Below are 22,465 nucleotides of genomic sequence, written 5' to 3'. Positions count from 1 at the left end.
TCGAATTGTATATGTTAAAAATTGTTTCATGTCTAACTTGGGTCTATCGAGTTATGGATGGACGTAGGAGTTTGAAATGCATGAGAGGTACAGGGTATTAAGACTAGGCATCGCCACAATCTAGTTCCCAGGGATTTTCATATAGAAATGGGAAGAAGTCCTGGGAACAAAATTGCATCTCTAGCTTCTAGTCTGGCAGTGCTGTCAAACTTGAGCGTCGATAACTTGATAGACGCCCAGCCAAAAGCATGAACCAATGTTTTAGCCATTCAACCAAAAAATCCGAAAATTTCGAAACGGGAACAAATGGGTAGGGAAATCTTCTGGTACGGTTTCCAAGAAATCTGGAAATTGTTGAATTTCCGAAAAGCGAACCATTTAACCGAACGAAAATTCCGGAAATTTCGGGAAGAAAGTCAACTGGAACGGAAATTCTCTGTAAGAAAATTCCCAAAAAATGTCGGTTTACCTCGGAAGGTTATCCTCTTTTCTGAAAATTCCGGAAAATTTTTATAGGTATCTCCTTTTTCCCCAGTAAAATTGAAGAACAATTTTGTCTAACTTTATCTCTATTTTAGGATCAACAATTCCATAGAGAACAAGAGCAACGACAGGATGGCAAATCATCATGAAGAAATTGCAACGACAAGTGTGAATTTGGCTAAAGTTTGACGTAGAAACAGCAAAAGAACTTTTCCGAGATAACCGAGTTGACAATGCTCAAATGGGCGATTTTGTATTAAAATTTCAATAGAACCTCGTTATATCGAACTTGGTTGCTTGGACCTCACAACTAATTCGTCTCAAATAATTTTCCCTTGCATATACTTTTTTAGTCACTTACTATCGGTTACATCTCGAATGATTTTTTGTCTCCCTTTAGAGTTCGAGTTAGCGGAGTTCAATTTTAACTAGAAAATACCGTCGTTGTCTTCAGTTTTGTTACTCAGGTTCATATGTTATTTAGCTTAATTATACGTGAACAGACGTAGTTTATGTTAAGTTATTTAAGAATGTTCATGAATAAAAAAAGTAAATACTGAGTGTTTAGTCCTTATTCTCTTGTATAAAATCAACACGTACGATGAAATATAGTCTCTAACATGCAGTTGAACATCAAATGGGATTTCAAATCTCTAAAACATGATTATTGATTTCTATGTAATGTAAACACAAAAACAAAAACGCACAGAGAGCACACGTTATAACGTACATATAGAGGAACGACAGGGAATGCATCGGATACGCGTTAAGGAAAACACGAGGTAGGTGCTTTGGACCGTTATTTTTGAAGGGTGTAGGGTGTGGGTGGGCAATTTTTTGGGGCATGAAAGTTTTTTCTCACCTTTATGTTGTGCATAGGCATACGGGCACCTTCGGACTGGCGATCCGAAAAATTTACGCAATGCCCGAATACGTGAGTGTTGAAATCGGGATGCAAACACACTCAAATTGTATGAAAAAAACTAGTGAGACAATCTCAGATAGTGCAGAGTGTTATGCAGGGCTGTCATTACGTTTTGAGTCATTTGCTGCCTGTATGTAGCTTGTAAGTTTATTTGAATTGTGCCAGCTTAGTGAGCAATAGGCAAGTTCATCTATAACATTAGGGCCCACCAAGCATACTCTGCTTTAACAGGTGTTATGGGCTTAAATGTCGACCCAATAGTCTACAGCAGTTGATCTAGTCATCTACTTGTAGGTGACATGTAGTGGTCCCCAAGACAGCTTGGGCTTTGCCCCTTGACAAATATGGCAGATACTATAGAAACCTTGATCAATAGTCATTTGTGTAATGTTATCATTGTGAGTGTGCACTCAATAGAGTAAAACAACTTGACATCACTTATTTCAACACAAATTTACATTTTTTTACCCCTAATGTTTTTAATGGTAAACAGCAAGCTTTTACAGTAACTGTGGTGGACATCCGCCATGCTTTCACACGGTACTAAGTAAATTAACTTAGGCCTATCTCAGCGTTCCTAGCAGGTCACATTATTGGCAGTTTCTGCTAATTGCAATACTGCAAATACTGTACCTTGTTGTTTACAAATGACACATTGATCATATGTCCAGTCCAACTGTTCTTGGACTACGCAGCTCACATCACATAATTATCTCAAAACAATAAGCATGGCTGAGTATTTCAGGCAGACCCAAGTTCAACTCCTTGGCCAAGCTTGTAAATAGCCAACTGGTTTGCCTTCTGCCAGTTAGGGTTTTTAACCTTGTTGTGTTTGACTTGAATCATTTGTTCCTGACATTGAATTACTTAGTCCACTAGCCTTTATGCTTTGTAAAGTGACCGAGGGTAAATTAGGGTTATTTACTTAATATATTAACTACATAAATGACAGTTACTTGGTTAACTGATGTCTGTTCTTTTAATTTCCATCTTCTGTTCCACATGCACAGCTAACAGTGTGTAATATGCCTTGGCACTGTTTTTGAATAAGCTCTTTAGTGTCTTTATACTGGGTAAAGAAGACCACCGAAGTGACTTTCCATACTCGTAGATGGGTATGTATATTCAGAGTTCCATTTGTGGTCATTCTTGCTTTAAGACACAGCACAGTCTGATTTGCACAGATCTTTTTGCAGATGACTTGAACAGCATATTTAAGTGGCATCCATAATCGTTTTTGGAATTCTTCTTTAGTAATAGAAAAGTAGTACCTGTAAATAGCTCACCTTGGCACGTTGATGTTAGGCAAACAAATCTTGACCTCACTCTGCCGTATGATAAGGGAGACAATTCGTCTAAAAATTCATATAAAGCAAAGTTTGTGGTGAATCTGTTTCCAATAATGTCACGTTATACAGCGTCTGGAATGTTAAGTTTATATTAATCGAAGCCGACCTTGAAGAGTGCTCATGTTTTCACACCTCACGCTTTGCCGTCGGATCTCTCCAATAGAAACAGTTAATCATGACAGAATCAAGAATTAATAATAATTTTATCATAAATTGTTAAGGTGGCTCACAACAGCGTACAGCAACTTCCAGAACTAATTCTTTGGTGGGTCTTTACAACCACTTTTACCAGTTGATTGGCCTTCATTGATGGCATCAAATAGGTAGTTGTTCTTTCAAACGCTTTGTTTTACCAGTATTCACTATCGAATTGTGATCAGCATGATACGATACAACTTAAAGCAAGGCCTAGAAAGTTCTTCAAAAGAGATTCAAAGACCCCTTAATTGTTTATAAATTAATATACAATGTATTGCGCTAATTAAACTTCCGATTAATTTAGGGTTTCGGCTGGTTATACTCTTGTTTTCGTTCTTCAGCTTTATATTCTATTTTGTAAATGTTCTATTTGCCGAATTTGAACTATATCGCGCTATAGTTCAAAAATATTTTATCCTTCTCCTGTGGTTTTTAAAACCAGACTTAATACCTTGAACATTACATGTATGTGCGTATCTAGCATGTGTAGCAAAGTTCCTGACTGAGTCGATCTGGAATGATCTTGTTTTAAAGCAAATGAAAAACGTTAACCGCGAAAAGGGCCATTGCTAACATAAGACAGATAAAAACTAAGTTAGCCGCTTTACCTGCTGGGTTTGTGACGGATCGTAATATGTACGGCCCCCGTGGCCCAATGGATAAGGCATCTGACTACGAATCAGGGGATTCCAGGTTCGAATCCTGGCGGGGTCGACTTTTTTTCCCGTCAGGTATAAAAATTTAAATGCACTCGAAATATCCGAGTCATTCATAATACAAGTGTAGTCGTTATTTTCCGAATAGTTGGTTTTTTTTTTTAAGCATTTACCAGGATAGAAATATGCTCTTCATTTTAGTTTTGAATAACTGCTCTCAGCCAAAGTGCAAAGAGAAAGTCTCTTTTTTCAGTGATCAAAGCGTATAAATAATTGTTAACATCAGATATAAATTTAAAAAAACATTAATTGTACTATGTCCGGCCCCGTGGCCCAATGGATAAGGCATCTGACTACGAATCATGGGATTCCAGGTTCGAATCCTGGCGGGGTCGATTTTTTCTCCTACAGTGAGCAGCACCTGCCAGAAAGAAGACTTTGGTGGGTCTTCACAGCAACTTTTTAGCATTTGATCGGTCTTCATTAAATAGCATCGAACATGTCATTATTTTAAAATAATGCTTTAAAAATACACAAGCAATTAAAAACTAAGGATCCAATGTTCCCATGTATCGGCGACCTCATGACGCCATTCTCAAGGAATGAATAAAGTAACATGTAAAATAACATGTAATTGTTCTTTTTAAACGCTGTATTTTACCATGGGCATAACAGTTCTGGTCACAAAAACCTTAACTGTAGCTTTAAGTATCTTTAACTTGAACGAGCTCGGTGACCCACTATACCTTATCAAATTGAGATCAACAATGGTAAGATACATCCAGAGCCACCTTAAAAAAGAGCTAATAAAGAGCCAGAATTCAGATTAATGACCTATTAATTAATGGGTTTTGACATGTCATACTGTCGCTTTAGTTATTTAGCACTGTATTCTGCTCTGTAAACCCTGGTTCAGCCCACGCATTCGCATAACGGCAGTGAAGACGCCCACGACACAAGCATAAACACGTGGGCATGCACAGAATGGATAATTGCTTTATTTCCGGTTCCGCTCCTCCTCACCTCGATACAGTAAAACAAGCTTTTAAGATGGCGGGCTTTCGCTTATGCTTATGTTTACGCTTTCAGCAGCGCGGTCACATGTGGCATAAGCATAAGAGCAAGCACAAGAAAAACAGAAACTTTTGTTTCGTTTTAATTTGCTTGTGCTTATGCTTGTATTGGTGGCATCCTCACTACTGTTATGCTTATGCTTGTGCTTATGTCGTCGTGAAAACCAGGCTTAGTTTTTTTTGCTGCTTCTAGAATAATCGTTTTATGTCTAAAACTATATTATAAATTTTCTTAGGGGCACGGTGATTAATTGTATGTTACAGTTAGCGGGTCTGACAACATTCCAGAGTCGATCAAGGAGGGGAACTTTTTAACAAAGTTAGGCCCATAAAGACCCTTTTTTTTTTTTCGTTTCAATTAACCTACCTTTAAACCAAAGCTTCCTAATTGTTTTTTATTATTTTTTTGGTACCAAAACGTGTAAAAACGTATCCTGGGAATGACGTAAACCATTTTAAAAATGCATTCACAAGTCATCACGCATGGTTAAGTTGACGAAACATATCGGTGGACAAAATATCACTGACAAGCGTCTGAACGACATAAGTCCGTTGCAAAACTCTTGTAGACCGCAATGATGCTATCAGAGACGAGTATATACGCATTTATCTACTTTTCTTTAAACATAAAAGGACATGTCATTGCTCATCCAGAAGGTAAATATCTTCAATTGACTTTCTTGGTCAATACGCAATAATAACAATGAATCTTAACAATTAACTTTGCGATGTTATCAGTAATAGCCAGTTTTTTCTTTATTCCGCTGGGTTTTAATAGTTTTACATTATTTACGATGCTTAGCTGAACTTGTGCCGAATAGGACGCTTTTTTTTATCTGGTCTTGACGTGCAATACCAACGGTTAAATAATTTCGGTATTCGTGCAGTGAGATCATTTTGCATGCATGGTTCATTAACACTGATGCACTAAGCAAAATACGAGCGCTTTCAGCAGCTCAGACAGTTTTATAAACCGAAACGCCTATTTGGGCGACAAATGCCCAAATTTGCAAAACAATTTCGAGCATTAGTGAACTCGTTCAAGGTTTCATATCAATAGCAATTGATTTTCTTTTCAGGAAAATTTTTCAATAGCCTGATTAGCCTACAGTGCAATATTCTGCTGTCACATCTTTTAAATTTCTTGGCTAACCTTGCTGCTTTGACCCACATTATCGTTTTAGCATAATTGTACTTCGAAATTATTTCCAATTGGCGTTTGTCGATGCCATTATATTACAGTTTTGATTGAGAGCCCAGAATAAAAGTCGAGTTGTTCGACACGGTAAGGGACGTATTGCGACACAGGAGGGGCTACCTATTGTAAAAAAAAAAGCATCTTGAAGGACCTTTCACTAAAACGACAAAACTAATAATCACGGCAGCATTTTTCACAACACATCACCAAGGGGATTCTAGATTTAATAGAATTATGAGATTTTTTTGCAAGATTTACAAGGGAAAATTTATAATCTTGTTTATACTCTTTTGTTGGTTAGTAACAGAACTTTACGTCAACCAAGTTCAACTGTGCTTAATACCCTAATTCTCCAATTTTGCACAATCCGTAAAATATCTCTGATGTCAACCACAATTAAATACAGTAGACTTGTTGTTAACTTTGCTTTCTAACAGCTTTTGTCGCAGGAAATGTGTGACATACTTCAGACAATCCAATATTAGCACCGAGACTTATCGAGATAAATCCCGGTCTTAACAATGTTTATTTTAGATTGCAGTGCTGAAACTGAAGAGACACGCGAGGTACACTCGTTTACAGGCGTGGCTGTAATCGTTTCTTTAGGGCGCCTGAGATAGACATAAAGTTCTGTCTCCTATCCGGCCATTATCAATTCTGATGGTCTTCCTATCTTAGTTCACTGTTGTCGAAACGCTTCCTTTAACATTCGTGCATCACCATTCAAGAGTTTCCGATCTTATAAGGTTAATATCTGGAGCTAGAAAGGGCTAATTAACGATTTCTTTTAAAATATACACTCGAGTTTTTTTACGATGTTCCAGCAGCAAGACTTACGCCATTAATTAGATGTACCTAGGAGGTATTTCATTGTTTATATATTTTAAAGTTTACGTCGTTTGTCGTTTATTAATTATTTTGTACTGCCTCGGGGGTACTTACTAACCCAGGCTAGACTATTTTTATTAAAAGGCGTTCAAGAATTTTCTTGATGTTATACTTGTCGTGGTATAGTATTAACCCTCTAATCTCGTGGCAAAAGTGCGTGCGACATTTACAAGGGACGTCGACAACGCTGCACCCAAGTTGTCTTGCTAACTACTTGTCAAACTCATTAATCATGACCGTGACGGTGGTTTCGACACCCGGTCTTAATTAGCATAGACTTTGACGATTGAAGATATATCAAACAGTCGAGACAGTGTTTCATCAGCTATCCAGACACCTCGAATTTCGTCAAAAATACTCCGCTGCGCGTCGCATTTTCAACTGTGTTCTCGGTGTTTGCATATCCCGAGGAAACACTGTCTCTTGTGTTTGATATACTACTTGAAGTAACCAAACTGGGAACGCCAACCGAAGGATTAAGCAGGCAAACAATCCGTAGCCGTTTAGAACTTATGCTCTCAGAGAGTAAAAGTCGCCGAAAGAAGGAACAGATTGTTGTGTTTGACTTAGAGATTGGATAACCAACTTTCACGATATGGCTGACCTGTGATATGAAATTAGGCGCAATGTTTTGGCGGATTTTATTACGCTGCAAAAGTGGAAAAGGGTTTCTGCAACATTGAATAACAATGCCATGTTATTTATTTCATTTTCAATAATATCTGGCGAAGTGTTGTGAGGCTCGTAAAAAATTCTGATGAAATAGCAGGCGATACGGTATGGACTAGCATTCCATCCCGGGGTAGGTGGGAAAGGGGAGAGAGGAAGGGGAGGTTGGCAGTTGCACCCATTGTTTCCATACCTTCAAACTACTAAAACCTATAAAAATATGGTATGGCTGGGTGGGGAAGGCAAGTATGGTTAATGAACACTGCGTAGAGTTAAAAAGTGTGTAACGGTTAAGAAAAGAAGTAAGTGTCTATTTCTCAATTATCGTTTAATTACAGCTAAAAACGCACTCTGAATGCCGTATGCTATGCACCGAATGCTATGTGTACCAATTAGAACTAGAATCTAAATTAAGTTTATATAGCTATGTTTATATAACTATTTTTTATAAGGCACTGAGATGGATGTTGTGGTAATTTCATCTCTGTTAATATCTGTAAATACTCTAAAGAATGTATCGTACAAGCATTTTAAAGGGTGGGATGTTAAATCCTTTCCTAGATGATTATTTTAGATCGCCAGTAAGTTACATAGCAAGATCTTCTTTTTAGCTTTAGTTTAGCTTAGCTTTTTCAATCTTAATCCTACATATTGTTTGCTCCTTTTTTCTTCCTCTTGATTTTTAAGAACTTTTTAATCATATCTAGTTTTAATTGTAAATGTTTTTTTCTTTTACTTGGCTTTTTTCAAGATGGCTACCAGTTCATTATATTTATAACTATTAAGTGTCACCCACTTTGAATAAAGGCTGTTTGATTGACTGATTGATCAATTGATTGATTGATTGCTTGATTGATTGATTGATTTATTGATCGATTGATCGATTGGTCGGTCGGTCGATCGATCTGTCGATTGATTGATTTACTGATTGATTGATTTGTTGGTTGATTGGTTGATTGATCGATTGATCGATTGATCTCATGAATAGTGTGACTATTTTTAAACATTATTATTTTGGGGTCCACTACTAAAGGTCCTGGATGTGGAACCCTACTCACAGATTCCGTCGTTGGAAGCGAGATCAGGGTGACCTCGTCGCTAAACTCCAGTTTTGATGAAGATCATGCTGTACTTAACAGTTCCAATGCTTGGTGCTCCAATGCTCTCAACACAGCACAGTATTTAGCTGTCATTTTAGGTGAGAACACTAGAAGTATGTACTTGTCTTGTAGGACTTAATTGTTAGTTGTGAACCATTGTAGAAACAATAACTACGTTTGTAGTCCGAAAATAATTTGTGTTCTCTCTTGTAATTGCTGTTATGAACGAATTGATGGAAGGGGTGGGCCTGAGCTGGACTCTGGATCGAACGGTCTGGGTACGGGCCCTGTCTAGGGTTATTGTGTTGTGTTCTTGGGAGAGACACTTAACTCTCTCATAGAGTCTTTTTCCATCTATTAAAGGTCAAATTTAATAATAAAGTAACCCTGTGATAGAGAAGCTTATCCCACTCAGAGACACTAGAAAGATTCCTAACCAACCAGAGACATCATAACCTTCGGGCACTCGCCACAGCATTATATGAATCACAGCGTTCACCATTTTCAGCCGAAGTCGCCACTCTCTACGGCATTTCGTACTCGGAAGGGGCTCTTGCGTGAAAAGAGCGAGGATTCTCGAGGTTAGACCTTTCATCCGCGAAATGTTGTAGAATAAGTAGAAAGCGATTCTGCCTTGGCAACTTTGTGCCCAAAGTAAGTGCACACGTTGCATTTGGTGGAGACATGAGCACAATCTAACTTGAGCATGAGCACGATCCATGAGCACGATCCAGTTTGAACAATTCTGTAAACGAAAGGCATAAAACAAACATTGTGCGCAACAGTGCGTTTTGACAAGTATTTTATTTTTTTGCGACTTTATGCTGATATTTTTTTTTCGCAAACAGACCAGCCAGCCAACCTCTCAGGATTTGAGCTCCAAGGAAGAAGTTCTACCAATCAGTTTGTAACCAAGTTTAAAATGGGGTACAAATCTGACGCTGATCAGAACTCGCCGCAAATTTACCCTACGGATCAAAATCAAAAGGTAATTGAAAATCTGTCACTGATTACGCAAAGAATTTTTCTGATCATGACTCGTCGCGCAGTACGTTGTCACGTCACGTAAGACGTCGTGACAAAATAATGTCTGCGTGGAGTGTTTAAACAATCTGTAGAAGAACTTTGACTTCTATTTTAGAACTGGGTATTCCTTTAAACAAAAATTGTTGCTTAGCTGAATGACGGTGGATTAAGTTCGTGTTATATCTCTAAGCGAATTACAACAGTGGTGACTTTCAGCAATTCAACTACTGAACAAAAGCAACTTTAACATCAAGACGACTAGAATCTTTAAAAAAAAAAAAAAAAAACACTTAGTATGTCCGCAATGTGTGCAAGTGTTATTTGCAGGTTTACATGCATGTGCGTATCTGTGTCGTCTTCGAGTATAATGCATTGCTTTGGGGTGATCTGAATTAGGATTAGTGATCCGAGATCACTTGGATCATGGTGCATAAAAGACACCGATAAATCCGTGACCAGAGTGGATTCATCGGTTCCTTTGATGTACCATGATCTGAGTGATCACGAATCACTAATCCTGATCCAGATTACCCCAAAGGAACGCACCCTAAAACACGAACGTGAGTAGAGCTCCGGTGCTTCATTCTTCATTCGCATAGCTTTCGAATTCTGGAGCTCCACGTATCTGTATTGGCTGTATAGACTGTCATTTTGTACAATGGAAACATGGTCCGCAATGCGTACACGTTTGTAAGGTCTGTTTAGGTTGTGTTATTTCAGCCTGCGAGCACGATCTCGTGCGTTGCAGCGGGAGCAAAGTTCATGAGCAAAGTCGCGAGAGATGAGTCAGCGAGCGAAGCAAGCCGGTGAGGGGCCTGGTAAAAAAAATGAGAGCCTGCACGGAAGGCACATACTGTTTTCCCAATACAGCGCGTTCGCCCACGAACGCAGCATTCTGATTGGTGAAAAATGACAGGTCCTATTAATATGACCAAAACCAGCAGCGATTATCAAACACAAACGTGGCGTCCATGTAGGAATCCAAGTGTGGGATTTGTCCTGAAAGCTCTTTTAAAAACTTTTCTTCGAAGCAAATATCGTGGTCGATCTAAAACAGGAACATGGTAAAGCTGTGAATTGTCTTTTAGAGAGAAGGGATTTTTTTTTCGGTTATGCCAACTGGATGCGGTAAAAGGTTTATATTTCAACTGTTTGCAACTGCAATGACGATCAAGAAAGTTCGCCATGTACAACCTTCAGATACTGTAGTGTTAGTGACTTATGCTAACCAGCATAATTCAGGATCAGATAAATGAGAGAAAATCACTTGGCTTAGATTGTGCCGCGATTAAAAATGTCAAAGATTTGTCTAACGTTGCCAGCGGCAAGACACAAGTATTATTTGCATAACTAGAGCTAAAAGAACTAAAAGTCTCCTCGTGCAGTTTGCTGTCATATTTGTTGATGCATGTTTTTCTCAGTTTCTATTGGCTAATTATTGGACACATCTAGTTAGCGAGTTGTCAAAATCTTGGCACCTTCCGAGGGGCTGCATTCAGAAAACAACATCGTCATTAAAGGCTTTCATTCTCACCGGCTCGCTTCGCTCGCCCACTACGCTTTCTTCGTTCGCCGACGGCTTTGCTCGTGCCGCCAACGATGATAGCCTGCTCGCAGACTACCTCGTCCGCTGCCTGATCACGAAGTATTCACCGAAATGATAATTAGCACACGGATAACGAGAATATAGAAACCATCACTAAATGAAAAGTTTCACACCGCTCGCTGAAAAGGTGTGTGTTAATTTTTTCTATTCTAGGTATTTCGACCGACGCCATTAGATGGAGATGAAATTGTGTACTTTCCACTTAACGGAACCAAGATGCAAACTGTAATATTTTATCCTTCTGAATGGAATGGTCATATCTGCATGAGGATAGAGTTATATGGATGTGTACCAGGTATGTATATATGCGAATCGAGAGCAAATGAAACTTACTATATATTTGTAATGGATGGTCGTGCAATAGCCCTTTTCACGGTTAATTTTTCTCATTTGCATTACAATGTAATCCAACGTGGATGCGAAGCAATTTCGGGCTAAAACTACAAAATAGCCCGAAATTGCCTCACATACATGCTAGATTTTATTGTAATGCAAATGAGCAAAGGTAACCGTGAAAAGGGCTATTAAACGCGTCAAAACGATAAGGATTCTAGGAATGCAAATCAACCTATTGATTAAGGTTTTACTGGCAATCATTCGATAAAGCGCGTGGTAATTCTGACAAGTTTAGAACTAGTAGGTGCAACCATTGTTTAATATAAGGCTCCGTCCAGACTACGTCGGGGAAACTTGGAAACGGCGTTTTCACTCTCCCGATTTGAAAGCGCGTCAAATGTTTTTCGTTAACACTACGCCAGAGACATTTAAAAGCGCAACAATAACCGGCCATTTTGGATTTGACCTCGGGCAGGGAAATCAGATTATTGTGACGTCACTTTTTTCGAAAACCTCCGTTTACTAAAACGGGAAGCCTGGCCTTTTCAAATTCTTCTTGCTTGAAGAGCGGGTTTTCTCAAAGCTCCGTTTACTTAACGGATTAGTGTGGACGAAAGGCCCAACGGTAGGAATAAAGCTGCGTTTTCCAATTTCTCCGGCGCAGTGTGGATGGGGCCTAAGAGACGTAATCATTGCCGGTCTAAATGTTTTTCTTAACTACGTTTGTTTTATCGAGCGCAAGATTAATATTTTTGTGGCAAATGATCAACTGTTAACAATTTTTCTTAGTGGATGGAGGTTATACTCCCTGGTCAAATTGGACTTATTGTTCCAGTTCATGTGGTAAAGGGACCAGCGTTCGCTACAGAACGTGTTCTGATCCTGCCCCAGCTAATGGCGGTAAAGACTGCATCGGAGAATCATTCCAGATAAAGGAGTGTGTAGGAACATCATGCCCAGGTGCGTATTCCACCCTTACTCTCATATTCCTTTCATATGTGTTAAAGAAATTGCGCGTACGAGGTTACGTACTCTCTAGCTTACTTATGAAAACGCGCTTGGTATACGGCTGATGCCTGTGAGAAACCGGGAGAAACCGCACTGTTTTGAGGTCGCACTCTGATTAGGACAGGGCCTCTCAATTCACTGGAGACTACATTGCATACTCGCGAAAAGCTATTTAAAATGCAATGGCGCAACTATTATCTTACGTACCAACTCTTAATTGTCGGTACCCAATACTCGATACTCAATACCCCGTACACGTAGGTTAATGGATGTGCCATTCTGAACAAAATATATTGTTGATCATTATTTAATAAAGCCAAAATTCTTGGGTTAGACACTACAAGAGGCCAGTCAGTTTAAAAGTTATCTCTTTTTTTGTTGTTGTTAAGTACGAAAGAAAAGACTTTTATCATCTCGTTTTGGTGGGGCGGTGGTTTGGACATGCAGAGCTATTCCGACTACCGTAAATAAATATTAAATGAATATTGTAATACGGTGCAACGTTACATAAAGTTTTCGCTCAGCAACAAAGTACCCGCTAGTTCAGTGTGAAGGCTTCTTGTTTTACATTACTTTCTCATTTTATTGATAGTTGATGGCGGTTTTTCTAACTGGTCGAACTGGACTCGATGCAGTGTCTCCTGTGGGACTGGATTCGAGTTACGCCAACGAACTTGCACTAATCCATCCCCTATGCATGGCGGGAAACTTTGTGAGGTCAGCTCTTCCGTAGACGTTCGAACCTGCTTCACAGTAGATTGTAATCCGCAAGGTAAATGTTGCTTTTTTCAGCTTTTCTTGGCAGAGTTGTTGAGTGATTGAAATGGCATATTAGCCAAATATTTAGCAGAAAATACCTTATGCTTCCCCCATGTCATCAATGTAAGATGGTTGTTTGCAAACGCTCATTCTGACAGCTGATTTGAAAGCCACTCAAAATTGTAGCCTAAGATATAGTACAATTTACTGGTAGTCTATCAAAAGGGGAAATAACCGCGAAGGGATATTTTTTTCTATAAATAGAAATTCTCGTTTCTTTTGCCATAGTTGGTAGTTATACAGGAAGAAACACGTTCTAAAAGCAAATGGGATATTCTAAAACGCAATTTCTGGAACAAATAAAGGAAATCGGCTTAATTTTTTCCAGATAAAATTGAAGAAATCTGGCATTACATGCCCTTTTTGGCTATTTTTTTGCCAGTGGTAAACATTTTGGCACCATTTTGCATTAGGTGCTTAAATTTTGCCACGAGAATTGAAAAGGTTAGCTGGTAAGAAATGAGTAAATAACTGAAAACTTTACCAGGACCGGAGCTTTGAAGACAGCTTTGGTAAAAATGTCACGAAAAGTTAAGATTTTGCCAAGATCTAGTTGCAGGAATCAGCTTAAGAGAGGGGTTTTCTGCAAGGAAGGCAACAAATATGGTAAAAAGTAAGCCTAAATGTTTATTCTTGGTAAAAAGGTTGTGAGAGGCAGCTTTCTCTTGGCATAAAAGAACGCGAATTTTGTTAATTTTGCCAATTTTAAAAACGATTGGCAAATTTATCGGTAATTGAGGTAATCTCTGTCAATTTTCTTCTTCTACGAAACATTTGGCAAGGTACATGGAAATTTCCATGTACCTTTTACAAAACATAAGGCAAGGTACATGGAAATTTCCATGTACCTTTTACAGAAAATAAGGCAAGGTACATGGAAATTTTCATGTACCTTGCACGAAACACATGGCAAGGTACATGGAAATTTCCATGTACCTTGCAGCGAAACACATGGCAAGGTCCATGGAAATTTCCATGTACCTTGCACGAAACACATGGCAAGGTACATGGAAATTTCCATGTACCTCGCAACGAAACAGATGGCAAGGTACATGGAAATTTCCATGTATCTCGCAACGAAACAGATGGCAAGGTACATGGAAATTTCCATGTACCTTGCAACGAAACACATGGCAAAGTACATGGAAATTTCCATGTTCCTTATGACTACACATAGCAAAACGTATATGGAAATTTCCGTGTACCTTGTGGTACACATAAACAAGCATTTCCCCATCTGATAATCAATTGCTCAAGTAAATCTTGGAAAATATAAAATCTAACTACAGCCTGAAAATTACTGAAAAATGAAATAGTTTTAATTAATCAACAGAAAGATACATCAATTTTGAACAATAGTACTCTTCTCTCTTTGAACGAGACATGGACCTGGAAATTAAAGAAACAAAATACATCAACGCAGCTGGTTATACATACACTTACTCTAGTTCTCCAGCTCTTGAGCCTTATTTTGGTTCAAGTAACAATTAATCTAATGATCTATTCACCATCGAAATATTTTAGTTGCCATTTCAAAATGAGGTAAAGCCATCTCCTACGAAAGGTTAAAAAGACTAGCTCTGTTGGAAAAAGTTCAAATTCGCTAACAAAAAAAAAAGTCGAACTAGAAGATACCACTTTCCGGGTGCCACTTCCTTTGAATAACCTTTTGACCAGAGCTCAAGAAGCGGTATAGTCACCTTCGAAGCCGTTTGGGGCTGCGAAGGAGACTAGGAGCAGTACTAAAATATTATAGCTTTTTTTTTACGCTGTGTCTAAATGACCGGCAGCCGGTCAAGGTTTTCAAATCACTAAATGACCGGCAGTCTCATATTGTTCTCAAATTTAAGAAATAAAAGGAACCCATCCAATTCAAATTATCATATGTCGATTAAGAACTGCCAAGCGATCCAGGAGAGCTGTATAGATCGCAAGTATAACGCTTGGTTTGCGCTCGGCTCAGAGAGCGAGACCATGGTTTGTGACACAAGATTTTTTTTGGGTCGACTGCCGGTCACGGTTTTCAAATCACTAAATGACCGGCAGTCTCATATTTTTCTCAAATTTAAGGAATAAAAGGAACCCATCCAATTCAAACTATCATATGTCGATTAAGAACTGCCAAGCGATCCAAAAGAGCTGTATAGATCGTAAGTATAACGCTTGGTTAAAGCTCGGCTCGACTGCCGGTCGCGATTCCTTAAATTTGAGAAAAATATGAGACTGCCGGTCATTTAGTGATTTGAGAACCGTGACCGGCACTCAACCCCAAAAAATTCTAAGTGTCACAAACCATGGTCTCGCTCTCTGAGCCGAGCTTTAACCAAGCGTTATACTTGCGATGTATACAGCTCTTCTGGATCGCTTGGCAGTTCTTAATCGACATATGATAGTTTGAATTGGATGGGTCCCTTCGATTCCTTCAATTTGAGAAAAATATGAGACTGCCGGTCATTTAGTAATTTGAAAACCGTGACCGGCTGCCGGTCATTTAGCCACAGTGTTTTTTTAATTGATCTACAGCGCAGTGATTAATTAAATTATATCGAGTCGTACTGTTAAAATGGCCAATACACGTAGCAGAAAGATTAATTAATATATTATGCTTTTCGACAATATTGACCGTTGAAACTCTTTTAGGAGACCACACCGCGGCCACAGGTAACTACAATTCGACGTTTACGGCTAACGGCAAAAAAATTGCCTCTTTGATTTTGCAGATTTTGTGGTCTTTTCTTTAAATATATCACACAAAAATAGCAAAACGACTCCTAATGTTCACCTCAAGTACAAATCTACATATCCTCAAATACAAATCTATAAAACGCACAAACAGCTAAGACAGACGGCAAAACATTCACCTTTGCCGTTCGCCGCGTAAACGCCATGCTTTATCTCACTGATAAACTCGGTCAATAATAGGTTTCAGGAGATCGGGCGCGATTCATTCCACTTACTTGCACACAGATGTTTTGTCTCCTAAACTCGGCAGTACCTCTGCATAGGTCCCATCGTAACAATCAAAATAGAGCAAACCTCCTTCCTCGAAGTTACCGCTCTAATCGTTCTTTGCCCTTTTGGCGGATTGCAATACGTGATTCCGTTAAACCGCAGTGACATTATCTCACTGACATTTTGGGTGTGCTATTGTTCAGGTTTCCGTAAAGGCCTAGTAATTAGGAGCAGCTTCCTTCATTTACATGTGTCGATGTGCTTTGAATAACGAGGCATATGACAATAGTTCTTATTCAATGGAATGCAAATAAGTGCCCGGTTTATTCGAGCGCGAGTTGTGTATGTGTCAAAAATAACTTATTTTTATTTTATATTTCTCCAAAAACGGAGAAAAGCAAAACACTACACTTTAGAGAGAGTGTTATTTTGAGAAAAGTGTTGGTTTTGCTCGGATTCGCAGAGTTATAAATTAGAATCAGCGGGATCCGGGTCAGCTGAATGCTATTGTAACCGTAGAAATTAACCTATCGTTGCGGTTTCGGAAACGAAACTGTCGGACAAGCTGCTTTCATTTCCGCTGTGATGTTTAACGGTCGAATTTTATCTCATGTGCTATATTTTTGAGAATCGTAGTGCCGTCCCGACTAAATATTGAACTGGCTTATTAGTATGACGAATCAAACATATTCTTGCGGTGAAAGTAGACGTGAGCTGGTGGCCTTATAAGCTGTAAGGAAGCAGGCTAGGGGAAACGGCAGAAGCGGTACACCATTAATTGTTGTGGAACTGCCAACAAGTGAGGTTGTATATCGAAACTCGGCGAGAACACAGTCCGTGAACATGCTACAGTTCAGTTCATCAATTTACAGGTAAAAAGAAATATTCATTTTGCCTTGTTAAGCGTTAAATGACTAGAATTAAAATAGTCGCGGAATGAGCCCATGAACGTGTCAAGTATCTTTGTGGGTTAGTACTCGGGCCATTTATCATCCAAAAGTGCGCCATTTCTGTAATTTTCGAAAACGTACATGTTGCATTGAAAACCTAATCATTCCCTTCATAAAGCTAAAAAAATATCTTTAAGTGAAGAAAAACGTTTTGAGACCGATTACACGTAAATATATAAAGGAGATGGCGTATTCTGAGTAAGCAGTTTACAAACATTGAGTCGTTGAATGCTGAAATCCATACATACAGTCCAAGATAAACACAGTGAACACGAAACAAACAGAGACTAAATCGAACTCTTCGAAACGTTTAAAGATTTCAGAACATTGTTTTACAATATATTGACATGTGTTGTTTCTTTAATTTCTAGGTCCATGAATCTTCAAAAAAGAGCTGTCTTGCTAACACCGTGACAGGATGCTGTGTATCTTACAATAAATTTGTTTGATATCATATAATTTCGAAACATCTGCCTCGTCTCACTCACTAAATTTCGTTGAAGGGCTATCTGACGCGTTCAAAACAGAGAACGATTTAAGAGCTGTATAAATATGCCTCATACATTTTATGTCTGGAAATTTCCATGTACCTTTACAGAGTAACGCAAAAAGGAACAGGGAGTGCGTGAAGGTACAAGGAAATTTCCATGTACCTTAACATGTGTGGTGTAGGAAGGTACATGGAAATTTCCATGTACCTTAACATGTGTAGTGTAGGAAGGTACATGGAAATCTCCATGTACCTTAACGTGTGTGGTGTAGGAAGGTACATGGAAATTTCCATGTACCTTAACATGTGTAGTACAGGAAGGCACCGTACCATGTGTAGTGCAATTTTTCTTTTTACCTGCGTTTGAAAGAAATCATGCTCTTGGAGGTAAATTTTACCATAGGAAGTGACTTTGTTGCAAAACTTAACTTCTTCTTAAGAAATCTTGCCAGCCTTAATTCTCTTTTCACCGCACCTGGTAATAGTTTCACTGAAGTGGCTGATTATTGCCAAAAAATCGGCGTTTTAGAATATCCCATTTTCTTTTAGAACGTGTTAAGAATATGTTAACGTTTCGATGTTAATTTTCTAGGGGACCCTGCCGACACCGTAGCACGCTCATCAGACGACGGGAAAGACAAAAATAAATACTGTAAGTTACATAGCTTTAATCGCAGGCGTAGCAGATTTCAAACAATTTTTTTATTAAGAACGTTCGCGGCCAAAATGTTCCTACGTACATATAATTTTTTTTAACTTGCCATGAATGCGCAGTAAGGCAAAGATCAACTTTGGCTGAAAAGAAAAACAATATGGGCGGTCGCCGGCGTACTGGTTCGTTTTGAAGTAAGGCTCATTGAAGACCTTGCGTTTTTAGAAGCTTTTGCTATTTTGAGACGATCTTAACACACGTCGACTACCAGGAATTGAAGAAGCTGCATTGTTAAAATTAAGATCAGGTATACGTACTCAATTCAACACAACTAAGTCCACGAAGTAACCTTTTGTAGTTGATGTCGTTCCTCGAGGTAGAATAGGCCTTGACAAAGATCACAAAATAACTTGCCCCTCCAAATTCCAAGAAAACTATGGTCACAAGAGAACAAAAAAATTCGATATATTAGTAACTTCTCACGGACAGATGTCTTCCTTAGCGCGCGCTTGTTGTACAACGTGATGTGACGTTGCGATACGAATTGCGTGTGCAGTAAAGATGCGCGGTAACAATCCTCCGTAGGAAAAAAGATGGCGACTGGTACATTTACCCATAGCTCTTAGCGCACGAAAACCCTTAACAACGTTCATAAAAACGTGCAGAAACGTTATAAAATCTTCAAAACTAAGTTACTCAATGTCCTTAGTACAGAGACAAATATTGTAAAAATTGGGCTTTCTTTGTGCCCTGTAGGCTATGTTAGGTTCGCAAGGCATTTTGGTAAAATGTACAGCCGCCATCTTTTTTCCTACGGTGGATTGGCACGAGCCGACCTAACCACGTGTAATCGAGTCTTAACTTGCTGTTCTTTTTTGTTGTTGTTGTTGTTGTTGTTGTTTTTTGCTTTAGTTATTCCTATGTTGCTGTTAGCGGTGGCTTTGACCCTTGTTGTCGTCATTTCAGTGGCTATAATCTGTGTGACGCACAAGAGATATGAACACAACAGGTAAGGGTCAGAGATGAAAAAGAGTTCAGTTATATAGCGTACTCAAGGACCGTTTTGATATGGCTGTAAATTTATGCATTTTTCCTATATTTTTACCAGTGCTTTCTTTGGTTACAGTTTTAAATGTAAAACTGAACAAGTACGCTGATAAAAAAAAAATGGTTTTACTACTTTCCTACGACTTTATTTAAGACAGACCGCCACCGCGGACGAAACTTTGGGGGAATCTCGATCGCGTGTGAAATTTTTTGATTGAATTATTAAAATTGCAGACTTTTCTAGAATGCATCAACGAAGATTTGCCAATAACGGTAGCTGTTCCTCGAATTGTATATGTTAAAAATTGTTTCATGTTTAACTTGGGTCTATCGAGTTATGGATGGACGCAGGCGTTTGAAATGCATAAGTGGTACAGGGTATTAAGACTTACCCGAGGCATCGCCACAATCTAGTTCCCAGGGATTTTCTGACATAGAAATGGGAAGAAGCCCTGGGAACAAAATTGCATCTCTGGCGTCTGGTCTGACAGTGCTGTCAAACTTGAGCGTCGATAACTTGATAGACGCCCAGCCAAAAGCATGAACCAATATTTTACATTTGATCACAGTGGAGCGATCATGAATGTAAGTGATAAACAAAGTAAGCGCTTTCCATAGGCCAATCAACCAAAAAATCCGAAATTTTCGAAACGGGAACAAATGGGTAGGGAAATCTCCTGGTAAAGTTTCCAGGAAATCCGGAAATTGTGGAATTTCCGAAAAGCGAACCATTCAACCGAACGAAAACTCCGGAAATTTCGGGAAGAAAGTCAAATGGAACGGAAATTCTCTGCAAGAAAATTCCATAAAAATGTTGATTTACCTCGGAAGGTTATCCTCTTTTCTGGAAATTCCGGAAAATTTATCTAGGTGGCTCCTTTTTCCCAGTAAAATTGTAGAACAATTTTGTCTAATTTTATCTCTATTTTAGGATCACCAATTCCATAGAGAACAAGAGCAACGACAGGATGGCAAATCATTATGAAGAAACTGGAACGACAAGTGTGAATTTGGCTAAAGGTTGACATAGAAACAGCAAAAGAACTTTTCCGAGATAACCGAGTTGACAATGCTCAAATGGGCGATTTTGTATTAAAATTGCAATAGAACCTCGTTATATCGAACTTGGTTGCTTGGAACTCCCAACTAGTTTGACTCAAATAATTTCCCTTGCATATACTTTTTTAGTCACTTACTATCGGTTACATCTGGAATTATTTTTTGTCTCCCTTTAGAGTTCGAGTTAGCGGAGTTCAACTTTAACTAGAAAATACTCTCGTTGTCTTCAGTTTTGTTACTCAGGTTCATATGTTATTTAGCTTAATTATACGTGAACAGACGTAGTTTATGTTAAGTTATTTAAGAATGTTCATGAATAAAAAAAAGTAAATACTGAGTTTGTAGTCCTTATTCTCTTGTATAACATCAACACGTACGATGAAATATAGTCTCTAACATGCAGTTGAACATCAAATGGGATTTCAAATCTCTAAAAATTATTGATTTCTATGTAATGTAAACACAAAAACAAAAACGCACAGAGAGCACACGTTGTAACGTACATATAGAGGAACGACAGGGAATGCATCGGATACGCGTTGAGGAAAACACGAGGTAGGTGGTTTGGACCATTAGTTTTGAATGGGGTAGGGTGTGGGTGGGCAATTTTTTGGGGCATGAAAGTTTTTTCTCACCTTTATGTTGTGCATAGGCGTACGGGCATCTTCGGACTGCGGACCCGAAAAATTTACGCAATGCCCGAATACGTGTTGAAATCGGGATGCAAACACACTCAAATTCTATGAAAACAAACTAGTGAGACACTCTCAGATAGTGCAGAGTGTTATGCAGGGCTGTCATTACGTTTTGAGTCATCTGCTGCCTGTATGTAACTTGTTAGTTTATTTGAATTGTGCCAGTTTAGTGAGCAATAGGCAAGTTCATCCATAACATTAGGGACCACCAAGCATACTCTGCTTTAACATGTGTTATGGGCTTAAATGTCAACCCAATAATCTACAGCAGTTGATCTAGTCATCTACTTGTAGGTGATATGTAGTGGTCCCCAAGACAAATATGGCAGATACTCTAGAAACCTTGATCAATAGTCATTTGTGTAATGTTATCATTGTGAGTGTGCACTCAATAGAGTAAAACAACTTGACATCACTTTTTTAATGGTAAACAGCAAGATTTTACAGTAACTGTGGTGGACATTCGCCATGCTTTCACACGGTACTAAGTAAATTAACTTAGGACTATCTCAGCGTTCCGAGCGGGTCACATTATTGGCAGTTTCTGCTAATTGCAATACTACAAATACTATGCCTTGTTGTTTACAAATGATACATTGACCATATGTCCAGTAACAGTTCTTGGACTGCGCAGCTCACATCACATAATTATCTCAAAACAATAAGCGTGGCTGAGTATTTCAGCAGACCCAAGTTCAACTCCTTGGCCAAGCTTGTAAATAGCCAACTGGTTTGCCTTCTGCCAGTTAGGGTTTTTAACCTTGTTATATTTGACCGACTTGAATCATTTGTTACTGACATTGAATTACTTAGTCCACTAGCCTTTATGCTTTGTAAACTGACCGAGGATAAATTAGGGTTATTTATTTAATATGTTAACTATATCAATGACAGTAACTTGGTTAACTGATGTCTGTTCTTTTACTTTCCACCTTGTGTACCACATGTACAGCTAACATTGTGTAATATGCCTCGGCACTGTTTTTGAGTAAGCTCTTTAGTGTCTTTTTACTGGGTGAAGAAGACCACCCAAGTGACTTTCCATACTTGTAGATGGGCATGTATATTCAGAGTCCCATTTGTGGTCATTCTTGCTTTAAGACACAGCACAGTCTGATTTGCACAGATCTTTTTGCAGATGACTTGAACAGCATATTTAAAGTGACTTCCATAATCGTTTTTGGAATTCTTCTTAGTAATAGAAAAGTAGTGCCTGTAAATAGCTTACCTTGGCACGTTGATGTTAGGCAAACAAATCTTGACCTCACTCTGCCGTATGATAAGGG

General features: G+C 38.7%; 2 protein-coding genes, 1 long non-coding RNA gene and 2 other non-coding genes across 10 annotated transcripts in view; 4 read left to right on the top strand and 1 right to left on the bottom strand.

Moving 5' to 3' along the window:
• Window positions 1-1,043, top strand: part of LOC149095915 (uncharacterized) — a 50,237-nt gene extending 49,194 nt beyond the window's left edge. For all 6 annotated transcript variants that reach the window (XM_089281092.1, XM_089281097.1, XM_089281093.1 and 3 more), the window contains exon 9: window positions 579-1,043. In XM_089281092.1, the coding sequence (XP_089137218.1) occupies window positions 579-672 (94 nt within the window). In that variant the 3' untranslated portion in view covers window positions 673-1,043. The remainder of the gene's footprint in view (window positions 1-578) is intronic.
• A 2,552-nt stretch (window positions 1,044-3,595) lies between these two features.
• On the top strand, window positions 3,596-3,669 carry Trnar-acg (transfer RNA arginine (anticodon ACG)). Its single transcript has one exon. It is a non-coding gene; the product is annotated as a tRNA-Arg (tRNA).
• Window positions 3,670-3,933: 264 nt separating this feature from the next.
• On the top strand, window positions 3,934-4,006 carry Trnar-acg (transfer RNA arginine (anticodon ACG)). Its single transcript has one exon. It is a non-coding gene; the product is annotated as a tRNA-Arg (tRNA).
• Window positions 4,007-5,025: 1,019 nt separating this feature from the next.
• Window positions 5,026-20,821, top strand: LOC149095912 (uncharacterized). The gene is made up of 9 exons (XM_089281101.1): window positions 5,026-5,341; window positions 8,473-8,637; window positions 9,388-9,527; window positions 11,325-11,466; window positions 12,297-12,467; window positions 13,108-13,287; window positions 18,319-18,378; window positions 19,291-19,387; window positions 20,357-20,821. The coding sequence occupies exons 1-9, from the start codon at window positions 5,260-5,262 to the stop codon at window positions 20,448-20,450; spliced, it is 1,131 nt and encodes a 376-aa protein (XP_089137227.1). The 5' UTR covers window positions 5,026-5,259; the 3' UTR covers window positions 20,451-20,821.
• Window positions 14,632-16,491, bottom strand: LOC110059008 (uncharacterized). Its single transcript, XR_016204536.1, has 2 exons — window positions 16,292-16,491; window positions 14,632-14,723 (listed from the first exon to the last, which is right to left on the bottom strand). It is a non-coding gene; the product is annotated as an uncharacterized LOC110059008 (long non-coding RNA).
• Window positions 20,822-22,465: the final 1,644 nt, after the last annotated feature.

This window comes from Orbicella faveolata, unplaced genomic scaffold (assembly GCF_042242905.1).
Source record: "Orbicella faveolata isolate gen_17 unplaced genomic scaffold, um_ofav_v1 contig_48, whole genome shotgun sequence".
NCBI lineage: Eukaryota > Metazoa > Cnidaria > Anthozoa > Scleractinia > Merulinidae > Orbicella > Orbicella faveolata.
Note: the sequence above shows the minus strand (reverse complement) of the source record. Positions and strands in the feature narration are given on the sequence as shown.

Bases quoted from the DNA above. Each gene is read 5' to 3' on its own strand.
- LOC149095912 (XM_089281101.1), top strand. From the start codon at position 5,260: ATGATGCTATCAGAGACGAGTATATACGCATTTATCTACTTTTCTTTA. The intron at 12,468-13,107 runs GTGCGTATTCCA...TTTTATTGATAG, and splicing joins TGTAGGAACATCATGCCCAG to TTGATGGCGGTTTTTCTAAC. The intron at 18,379-19,290 runs GTAAGTTACATA...TTTTTGCTTTAG, and splicing joins GAAAGACAAAAATAAATACT to TTATTCCTATGTTGCTGTTA.